The following is an 11851-nucleotide window of genomic DNA, read 5'->3' on the forward strand; positions in this document are numbered from 1 at the left end:
ATTCAACGTTGCCAATTATATTATGAGATAAGAATTAAGTGGAGTGACTAATCTCAGCTGGTCTGAGAGAACAGATGAGGCTTCTCTCAAGTGTGTAGCCGTTGGTGGGTTTTTACATTGCCCGAACGGGAGAAGCTCTTGCCACAGTAAGAGCAGAAGAAAAGCCTCTCTCCTGTGACTGTTCTCCGATGACCGTTTAGCTCAGCTGATAATTTAAAACATTTTCCACAGTCAGAGCAGTAGCAAGGCTACTCTCCTTTATGTATACTTTGGTGTCTTTTTAAGTGGCCCATTTGAGAGAAACTCTTCCTACATTCAGAGCAGGAATAAGGCTTCTCTCCTGTGTGTATACGTTCATGATTTTTTAGGTTGCACGGTTGAGAGAAATTCGCCCCACAGTCAGAGCAGGAGTAAGGCTTCTCTCCTGTGTGTATACGTTCATGTTGTTTTAGGTGGCTCGATTGAGAGAAACTCTTCCTACAGTCAGAGCAGGAGTAAGGCTTCTCTCCTGTGTGTATACGTTCATGCTGTTTTAGGTGGCTCAGTTGACAGAAACTCGCCCTACAGTCAGAGCAGGAGTATGGCTTCTCTCCTGTGTGTGTTCTCTGATGAACTTTTACCTCACCTGATGTTGTGAAGCATTTTACACAATTAGAGCAGGAGTAAGGCTTCTCTCCTGTATGTATACGTTCATGTATTTTTAGGTCGCCCCTTCGAGAGAAACTCTTTCCACAGTCAGAGCAGGAGTAAGGCTTCTCGCCTGTATGTATATGTTCATGTGTTTTAAAGTGGCCCAGTCGAGAGAAACTATTTCCACAGTCAGAGCAGGAGTAAGGCTTCTCTCCTGTGTGTATACGTTCATGTTGTTTTAAGTTTCCCAGTTGAGAGAAACTCGCCCTACAGTTAGAGCAGAAGTAAGGCTTCTCTCCTGTGTGTTCTCTGATGAACTTTTAGCTCACCTGATGTTGTGAAGCATTTTACACAATTAGAGCAGGAGTAAGGCTTCTCTCCTGTATGTATACGTTCATGTATTTTTAGGTCGCCCAGTCGAGTGAAACTCTTTCCGCAGTCAGAGCAGGAGTAAGGCTTCTCTCCTGTGTGTGCTCTCTGTTGAACTTTTAGCTCAGATGATGTTGTGAAGCATTTTCCACAGTCAGAGCAGGAGTAAGACTTTTCTCCTGTGTGTATACGTTCATGTTGTTTTAGGTGGCTCGATTGAGAGAAACTCTTCCTACAGTCAGAGCAGGAGTAAGGCTTCTCTCCTGTGTGTATACGTTCATGCTGTTTTAGGTGGCTCAGTTGACAGAAACTCGCCCTACAGTCAGAGCAGGAGTATGGCTTCTCTCCTGTGTGTGTTCTCTGATGAACTTTTAGCTCACCTGATGTTGTGAAGCATTTTACACAATTAGAGCAGGAGTAAGGCTTCTCTCCTGTATGTATACGTTCATGTATTTTTAGGTCGCCCCTTCGAGAGAAACTCTTTCCACAGTCAGAGCAGGAGTAAGGCTTCTCGCCTGTATGTATATGTTCATGTGTTTTAAAGTGGCCCAGTCGAGAGAAACTATTTCCACAGTCAGAGCAGGAGTAAGGCTTCTCTCCTGTGTGTATACGTTCATGTTGTTTTAAGTTTCCCAGTTGAGAGAAACTCGCCCTACAGTTAGAGCAGAAGTAAGGCTTCTCTCCTGTGTGTTCTCTGATGAACTTTTAGCTCACCTGATGTTGTGAAGCATTTTACACAATTAGAGCAGGAGTAAGGCTTCTCTCCTGTATGTATACGTTCATGTATTTTTAGGTCGCCCAGTCGAGTGAAACTCTTTCCACAGTCAGAGCAGGAGTAAGGCTTCTCTCCTGTGTGTGCTCTCTGTTGAACTGCCTTTGATGTTGTGAAATTCTTCCCACCGTCAGTGCAGAAATACAGATTCTCTCCTGTGTGTATTTTTAGGTGTATCTTTAACTTTGATAGAATTGGGAAAATCTCCTCACAATGTGGGCAGTGGTGAGACCTCTTGGCTCTGTGATCTTCCTGCTGTTGCTCTCTGGATGTAGAGAATGTCTCAACATGGTTTTCTGTGTGAACAACATCAGAAGAACCAGTCAATTGGAGTAATATACAGTACCAGTCAAAAGTTTGGACACACCTACTCATTCAAGGGTTTTTCTTTATTTTTACTATTTTCTACATTGAATAATAATAGTGAAGACATCAAAACTATGAAATAACACATATGGACTCATGTAGTAACCAAAAAAGTGTTAAAACGAAACAAAACATATTTTATTTTGCCTTGACAGCTTTGCATACTCTTGGCATTCTCTCAACCAGCTTCACCTGGAATGCTTTTCCAACAGTCTTGAAGTTCACACATATGCTGAGCAATTGTTGGCTGCTTTTCCTTCACGCTGCGATCCAACTCATCCCAAACCATCTCAATTGGGTTGAGGTCGGGTGATTGTGGAGGCCCGGTCATCTGATGCATCACTCCATCACTCTCCTTCTTGGTCAAATAGCCCTTACACAGCCTGGAGGTGTGTTGGGTCATTGTCTTGTTGAAAAACAAAATGAGTTCCACTAAGCCCAAACCAGATGGAATGGCGTATCGCTGCAGAATGCTGTGGTAGCCATGCTGGTTATGTGTGCCTTGAATTCTAAATAAATCATAGTGTCACCAGCAAAGCACCCCCGCAACATCACACTTCCTCCATGCTTCACGGTAGGAAATACACATGCGGAGATCATCCGGTCACCTACTCTGAGTCTCACAAAGACACAGCGGTTAACCTGTTGGGGATAGGGGGCAGTATTTGCACGGCCGGATAAAAAACGTACCCGATTTAATCTGGTTACTACTCCTGCCCAGTAAGTAGAATATGCATATAATTGTTTGATTTGGATAGAAAACACCCAAAAGTTTCTAAAACTGTTTGAATGGTGTCTGTGAGTATAACAGAACCCATTTGGCAGGCCAAAACCTGAGAAGATTCCAAACAGGAAGCGCTCTCTCTGACTATTTCTTGGCCTTCTTGATCATCTCTAACCAAAACAGGGGATCTCTGGCATAACGTGACATTTTCTAACGCTCCCATAGGCTCTCAGAAGGCGCTAGAATGATGAATGGTGACTTTGCAGGCCATGGCTGAAAAACAGTAGCGCATTTGGATAGTGGTCGATCTGAGAACAATGAGACTGAGGCGTGTGCACGAGCCGACACCATGTTTTTATTTTTTCATCTTTGAACGAAAACAGGGTTTCCCGGTCGGAATATTATCGCTTTTCTATGAGAAAAATCGCATAAAAATAGATTTTAAACAGCGTTTGACATGCTTCGAAGTACGGTAATGGAATATTTCAATTTTTTTGTCACGAAACGCATCGGGCGCGTCACCCTTCTTTACCCTTCGGATAGTGTCTTGAACGCACGAACAAAACGCCGCTATTTGGATATAACTATGGATTATTTGGAACCAAACCAACATTTGTTATTGAAGTAGAAGTCCTGGGAGTGCATTCTGATGAAGAACAGCAAAGGTAATCCAATTTTTCTAATAGTAATTCTGAGTTTGGTGAGTACCACACTTGGTGGGTGTCAAAATAGCTAGCCTGTGATGGCTGGGCTATCATCTCAGAATATTGCAAAATGTGCTTTCACCGAAAAGCTATTTTAAAATCGGACATAGCGATTGCATAAAGGAGTTCTGTATCTATAATTCATAAAATAATTATTATGTTTTTTGTGAACGTTTATCGTGAGTAATTTAGTAAATTCACCGGAAGTGTTCGGTGGGAATGCTAGTCACATGCTAGTCACATGCTAATGTAAAAAGCTGGTTTTTGATATAAATATGAACTTGATTGAACAAAACATGCATGTATTGTATAACATAATGTCCTAGGAGTGTCATCTGATGAAGATCATCAAAGGTTAGTGCTGCATTTAGCTGTGGTTTTGGTTTTTGTGACATTATATGCTAGCTTGAAAAATGGGTGTCTGATTATTTCTGGCTGGGTACTCTGCTGACATAATCTAATGTTTTGCTTTCGTTGTAAAGCCTTTTTGAAATTGGACAGTGTGGTTAGATTAACGAGAGTCTTGTCTTTAAAATGGTGTAAAATAGTCATATGTTTGAGAAATTGAAGTAATAGCATTTATAAGGTATTTGAATATCACGCCACGGGATTCCACTGGCTGTTGAGTAGGTGGGACGCAAGCGTCCCACCTAGCCCATAGAGGTTAACCTGTTAGGGCTAGGGGGCAGTATTTACACGGCCGGATAAAAAATGTACCCGATTTAATCTGGTTACTACTCCTGCCCAGTAACTAGAATATGCATATAATGATTGGCTTTGGATAGAAAACACCCTAAAGTTTCTAAAACTGTTTGAATGGTGTCTGTGAGTATAACAGAAGTCATATGGCAGGCAAAAACCTGAGAAGATTTCATGCAGGAAGTGGCCTGTCTGACAAGGTGTTGTTGTTCTTGCCTCTGTTTATTGAAGAGTCAGGATTTTAGCTGTAACGTGACACTTCCTACGGCTCCAATAGGCTCTCAGAGCCCGGGAAAAAGCTGAACGATGTCGAGGCAGCCCGAGGCTGAAACACATAATCGCTTTGCCAAGTGGCCGATCAGAGGACAAAGGAATTAGGCGCGTGCCCGAGTCGACCCAGTGATATATTTTCTTTCGGCTGTTTACCTAATTGCAGATTCCCGGTCGGAATATTATCGCTTTTTTTACGAGAAAAATGGCATAAAAATAGATTTTAAACAGCGGTTGACATGCTTCAAAGTACGGTAATGAAATATTTAGAAATCTTTTGTCACGAAATGCGCCGTGCGCGTGACCTTTATTTACCATTCGGATAGTGTCCTGAACGCACGAACAAAACGCCGCTGTTGGAACATAACTATGGATTATTCTGGACCAAATCAACATTTGTTATTGAAGTAGAAGTCCTGGGAGTGCATTCTGACGAAGAACAGGAAAGGTAATCAAACTTTTCTTATAGTAAATCGGAGTTTGGTGAAGGCTAAACTTGGTGGGTGTCTAAATAGCTAGCCCTGTGATGCCGGGCTATCTACTGAGAATATTGCAAAATGTGCTTTCACCGAAAAGCTATTTTAAAATCGTACATATCGAGTGCATAGAGGAGCTCTGTATCTATAATTCTTAAAATAATTGTTATGCTTTTTGTGAACGTTTATCGTGAGTAATTTAGTGAATTGTTAGTAAATTCGCCGGGAGTTTGCGGGGGTATGCTAGTTCTGAACGTCACATGCTAATGTAAAAAGCTGGTTTTTGATATAAATATGAACTTGATTGAACAAAACATGCATGTATTGTATAACATAATGTCCTAGGTGTGTCATCTGATGAAGATCATCAAAGGTTAGTGCTGCATTTAGCTGTCTTCTGGGTTTTTGTGACATTATATGCTAGCTTGAAAAATGGGTGTCTGATTATTTCTGGCTGGGTACTCTGCTGACATAATCTAATGTTTTTCTTTCGTTGTAAAGCCTTTTTGAAATCGGACAGTGTGGTTAGATTAACGAGAGTCTTGTCTTTAAATAGCTGTAAAATAGTCATATGTTTGAGAAATTGAAGTAATAGCATTTCTAAGGTATTTGAAAATCGCGCCACAGGATTCAACTGGCTGTTACGTAGGTGGGACGATTTCGTCCCGCCGGCCCTAGAGAGGTTAATTGAAATGCATTCTGGGTGACTACCTCATGAAGCTGGTTGAGAGAATGCCAAGAGTTTGCAAAGCTGTCATCAAGGTGGCTACTTTGAAGAATCTCAAAAAATATATGTTATTTACTACATGATTCCATATGTGTTATTTCATAGTTTTGATGTCTTCACTATTATTCTACAATGTAGAAAGAAAAACCCTTAAATGAGTAGGTGTCCAAAATTTAGACTGGTACTGTACATTAAACAATCACATTTATTTTACAAAGCCCTTTTAACATCAGCAGTTGTCACAAAACAATTCTAAAAGTGGGTAAGAGTTGAAAGCTAAAAAGGGGTGTGTCATCCTCTACTCACTATCACAAAGGTTAGTAACTACACAGACTCATTTTATAGAACCCAAAAACACTGGCAGTTTGTCTACTTCACTTCTTTACTCTACTCTGATCACTCCAGACAGCCCAGTGAATAAAACAAAATGTTGGCAAAACTGGTGTTAAACCATGCAAGTCTGAGTAGCATGAAATAACATCTACCTTCTCATTGAAACAGTTCATCATGAAACAGTTCTACTGCAACTTTTCATACGTAGTGGGAAGTTGGAACGAACAACAAAATCACCGTAATTTCCGGACTATTGAGCGCACCTGAATATAAGCCGCACCCACTGAATTAAAAAATATATATTATTTTGAACGTAAATAAGCCGCACATGTCTATAAGCCGCAGGTGCCTACCGGTACATTGAAACAAATTAACTTTACACAGGCTTTAACGAAACACGGCTTGTAACAAAAAAAAAACAATTAGCAGTAAACAGTAGCCTACCAAGAAAGTCATTGGTCACCATCTTCCTCCTCCTGTGCACTGAAACCACCGAAGTCATCTCCTTCGGTGTCGGAGTTGAATAGCCTCAGAATTGCTTCATCCGATATTGGATCGTTTTCATTGTCGCTCTCGTCACTGTTTGACCTTAACTCGTTCGGCAATTTCATTGGTCTAATGAAAGCTTCATGCCGGCAAAAAACTGAGCACGTCACAGAATGTGTTTTTTTTTTCTTGAAAAAAAAATTAAAGCGGGAAAAATCCATATATTAGCCGCGTCATTGTTTAAGCCGTGAGGTTCAAAGCGTGGGAAAAAAGTTGCGGCTTATAGTCCGGAATTTACAGTAGTTAGATAGAACCTGCTCTTACCATGAGAATGTTGATGTTACCGGACTCAGACTTAATCTGAGTCGGCCTGTAGTAACAATGAGAAACAGACAAGTTATTGTCTTGACAGTTCCGACACTTTCTTTATTCTCTAAAAATATATTATACATTTCTTCTTGTTCAATTATCTAATTCACCACACGACTTGGACTGAAATAGCTACCGGTACTGTTTATATTTAGGTGCAGGAGCTCCACAATACTGTTGAGCTAATATTCTATTAGAGGAACATGAGCGTGAGCTCAGTTGGTAGAGCATGGTGTTTGCAACGCCAGCGTTGTGGGTTTGATTCCCACGGGGGACCAGTGCGAAAAAAAAAAATGAAATGTATGCATTCACTACTGTAAGTCGCTCTGGATAAGAGCGCCTGCTAAATGACTAAAATGTAAATCTAGCTCAAACAGTAGAAATGTGAGGTGCTGATACTCATTTCAATAGATCAGGTAGGTAAGCATTGACAATAAAACATTAATTCATCCAAATTAGACAAAGTAGACTCTTTAAATTAGGTAAGTAAGGTATAGTTAACCTATAGTAGATTTCACAAATTCACATACAGTTAATGTCGGAAGTTTACATACTCCTTAGCAAAATATATTTAAACTCAGTTTTTCACAATTTCTGACATTTAATCCCAGTAAAGATTCCCTGTCTTAGGTCAGTTAAGATCACCACTTTATTTTAAGAATGTTTTAATGTCAGAATAACAGTAGAGAGAGTGATTTATTTCAGCTTTTATTTACCAAAAGGGATCTCTCAGTTTCAAGGTCTCAGCTTGGAGAGAAGAAGCCTCATGAGGTACTGGTTGGTCACATGCAGGAACCAAACGTTAATGATGAATAAGCTAAATCATACAAATATAACTTGTCTAAGCAGTATATAGGAGAACTAACAGGACTGCCCCGGCAGAGCTCCAGACCGACGTGTACTCTGGTGCTTTAGGTTTGTTGGAACCTCTCCAGCTTGCTGATAATAAAGAACGATTCATTTAAGTTTCACTTAGTCCCTATGTGGTGATTTTCCACGACAAAAACCCACCAGCCCATTCCACTATTTAACCCTATCTAGTCCTACACCAGACCACTTCCTCTCAAGATCACTTACCCTGTACCCATCTTCCTCTACCACTCTCTTTACTGCATCGATATACAACACTTTCTGTACTACTGTAACCCTGGCAACCTCAATCTGCCTTTCTCTCACCTGACACCTCAGATCTCCAGCCCCATTGGCCCCCCCACAACTAATTAACAGAACTTTCTCCACGATACCACACATTCCTTATTCTCATGCCTACACACTGCTGCAACAGGCCCATAAACCTGACACCTAAAACACTGCAGTATTTACGGAACAAAAGCGCCTACGGGATAACTGACACTTCCTACCTTTACCTTTCTGGCAGAGACTCTGCATCAAAACTCAGCATGACAGAATGTCTTCTGTTTCCCAAGGCTCTACACTGGATCTATGTCTCACCAAACGGCGGGCATCACAAACACCTGGAATATTCCATTTCAACTGCTCCTCCTTAACACTTAAACCTAATCCCATTATCACTCCTTTCAATGCCGCCCTGTTCTGGAGAGCAAGTCGAGTCACAGTTCTTGTTCCTAATCGTATAATCCGGAGCGCCCGCTTCCTCTGGACAGAGGAGAAAAAATCAATCAATATGAGTCCACTCAGTTACTTTCATCAACTCAACTTCCCTCTACATTCAGCTCCTTCCCCACCACACTGCTTCCCTCTACACTCAGCTCCTTCCTCACCACACTGCTTCCCTCTACATTCAGCTCCTTCCTCACCACACTGCTTCCCTCTACATTCAGCTCCTTCCTCACCACACTGCTTCCCTCTACATTCAGCTCCTTCCTCACCACACTGCTTCCCTCTACACTCAGCTCCTTCCTCACCACACTGCTTCCCTCTACACTCAGCTCCTTCCTCACCACACTGCTTCCCTCTACACTCAGCTCCTTCCTTACCACACTGCTTCCCTCTACACTCAGCTCCTTCCTCACCACACTGCTTCCCTCTACACTCAGCTCCTTCCTCACCACACTGCTTCCCTCTACATTCAGCTCCTTCCTCACCACACTGCTTCCCTCTACACTCAGCTCCTTCCTCACCACACTGCTTCCCTCTACACTCAGCTCCTTCCTCACCACACTGCTTCCCTCTACACTCAGCTCCTTCCTCACCACACTGCTTCCCTCTACACTCAGCTCCTTCCTCACCACACTGCTTCCCTCTACATTCAGCTCCTTCCTCACCACACTGCTTCCCTCTACACTCAGCTCCTTCCTCACCACACTGCTTCCCTCTACACTCATCTCCTTCCTCACCACACTGCTTCCCTCTACACTCAGCTCCATCTTGAGGGTCATCATTGCACCGGCCATTGCAGTAAATTCATCCTCACTCATCACGTTCACTTTCCTCCTGTAGCTCTTCTAAAAGTTCTGTGTGATCCGCCATTACATATTCACTCAAAACATATTCCACCTTTCTCCTTTTTTTCCTTGTCCACCATCTTCTCCTTCATCAGATCTTCCAGAAGGCTTGTGCAATCCCCCATTCCACTTTTTTTCCTTGTTCGCCAAAAAAATTGTCTCAGCTCATCCACACCCCTCTAGCTTTGGGTAGCTGCATACCAATAGAGTACCATAGAATAAATAAAAAATACCCATAAAAAACATAGCAGTCAAACAAGAAAATGGTTCCAATTATTTTTCCACCATTCACTTTTCCCATAGAGGATTTTTAGAAACACTTCAAATAAGGGCCGTGAGGTATCAATATAGTCGCCTGCTTTTACCAACAACAAAAATGAAATGTTAATTAGCTGCTAATGTGGCTATCATAAAGAACTACAAATGCCATGATGATCTGGACAAGAGTGCTGAATCTAGGCAAAGGATCTCTGGGTGAACTAATGTTAGTTAAATGTAGTAATGCATAAATATGCTACAGTGATGTTATTTTCCATGATATCTACTTTGATGCTAATTAGAGTTTTATAATCTGAGAGGAAATAGAGCGGAATATATTGATACAAGTCAACTTGTCTGAGAGAAATTTACACGGTTATCAAAACATCACACCAGGGTAAGCCTACACAAAACACAATCCTTATTTTAAGTGTTTCTAAAATGAAAGGAACCATTTCCCTGTTAGGTTTTATGACAATCTCTTGCTAACTGAATACAAATAAAAAACAGAAATATCACATTTACATAAGTATTCAGACCCTTTACTTAGTACTTTGTTGAAGCACCTTTGGCAGCGATTACAGCCTCGAGTCTTCTTGGGAATGATGCTACAAGCTTGGCACACCTGTATTTGGGGAGTTTCTCCCATTCGGATCTGCAGATTCTCTCAAGCTCCGTCAGGTTGGATGTGTCACTGCACAGCTATTTTCAGGTCTCTCCAGAGATGTTCGATTGGGTTCAAGTCTGGGCTCTGGCTGGGCCACTCAAGGACATTCAGAGACTTGTCCCGAAGCCACTCCTGCGTTGTCCTGGCTGTGTGCTTAGGGTCGTCGTCCTGTTGGAAGGTGAACCGTCGCCCCAGTATGAGGTCCTGAGTGCTCTGGAGCAGGTTTTCATCAAGGAGCTCTGTACTTTGCTCCGTTCATCTTTCCCTCGATCCTTACTAGTCTCCCAGTCTCTGCTGCTGAAAAACATGCCCACAGCATGATGCTGCAGTGCAAACTGGGCCCCACTGTCACAATCAGGACCCAGTGACTGTAGGTTTGGACTCAGTGTGGAAGGAGAGAGGCAGGCTGGGTCTGTCCTCACTGTTGATGTTACCGGCCTCAGACTTAATCTGAGTCAGCCAGTAGTAATAAAGAGAAACGGATACAAAAGTTAGTATTGACAGTTCAGGCACTTTCTTTATTCTCAAAAAAACACTTTATATTTTGGTGCAGGAGCTCCACAATACTGTAAAGCTAATATTCTATAAGAGGAACATGAGCTCAAACAGTAGAAATTTGAAGTGATGGTACTCAGCTTTGGTGAGCTCCTGTCCAAGTCAAGCACTGATCTCATTTCAATAACTCTGATTCACATTAGACAATGTATACACTTTAAATCAGACTACACAACTTAAGTGCACTCAACTATAGTAGATTTCCTGAATTCACAAATGCATAAATGACTCAAAAAACATTTAGTACAAGGTTACCGTTTGTTTTAGGCAGCACTATGTACTATTTTCCTAAAAAACATTGTCTTCACTGTATTATTTAAATCAAAACCAATAGTATGTCTGTTCACACCATAGTAACATTTATAGATAAAGATAGAAACAACTGAATGTCTCTGAATATTAGTACACATGTAGAAAACTGATAATCATTACATTCAGCTTCAAAAAAGTAGCGCAAACGTGAAATTGTCTCTCTCTGCTGCACCCTCACTGCCTGGACTTGAAAGTTGTTTCATTGTATTCACAGAAATGTTCCTGCATTGACCTGTAATATTGTTATTATTGTTGCAATAAAAAAAATCCGTTGATGCAGACCGAGTGGTGCCGCCATTTTACCAGCTCGTGAATTTTACACAAAACCAATAACTTGCTAAACGAATTCAGAAATCTGAAGCAAATATATTCTTTATGAAATGACCTTGAGAAAATGATGTACATCCACTCTGACAAACCCCAACAGCTCTAACTATGTAACGTTAACTTGTAAAATAGTTATCACCTTCTTCACTCGGCTTGACACAAAAACACCTCAAACCTTTACCAAACGTGATAATACCTTAACGGATGTATTACCTAAAATGGTATGACATATTCTTTCGATATTAGAAAGTTTAAACGTCCTATTACATACTCGTAGTAATAAATAGAAACGGACACGAAGGTTATATTCTTGACTGCATCGTTCTGGCTCTTTCTTTATACTGAAGAATGGTGGGCGCCTTCCCGGAACTTCCTGTTCCC

The 11851-nt window shown here is 41.4% G+C and overlaps 1 protein-coding gene and 1 pseudogene across 3 annotated transcripts; both read right to left on the reverse strand.

Moving 5' to 3' along the window:
• Window positions 1-819: 819 nt before the first annotated feature.
• Window positions 820-8013, reverse strand: LOC106575412 (uncharacterized; annotated as a pseudogene).
• LOC145861029 (uncharacterized) lies at window positions 7552-11851 on the reverse strand. Of its 3 annotated transcripts, none has more exons than XM_082962378.1 (2): window positions 11684-11851; window positions 7552-10726 (listed from the first exon to the last, which is right to left on the reverse strand). In XM_082962378.1, the coding sequence occupies exon 2, from the start codon at window positions 9322-9324 to the stop codon at window positions 8599-8601; it is 726 nt and encodes a 241-aa protein (XP_082818504.1). In that variant the 5' UTR covers window positions 9325-10726; window positions 11684-11851; the 3' UTR covers window positions 7552-8598. The 3 variants fall into 3 exon arrangements, with proteins under 3 accessions (XP_082818504.1, XP_082818503.1, XP_082818505.1); XM_082962377.1 differs by having other exon boundaries at window positions 11610-11851; XM_082962379.1 differs by having other exon boundaries at window positions 11742-11848.

Source organism: Salmo salar, chromosome 16 (assembly GCF_965601325.2).
Source record: "Salmo salar chromosome 16, fSalSal1, whole genome shotgun sequence".
In the NCBI taxonomy this organism is placed as follows: domain Eukaryota; kingdom Metazoa; phylum Chordata; class Actinopteri; order Salmoniformes; family Salmonidae; genus Salmo; species Salmo salar.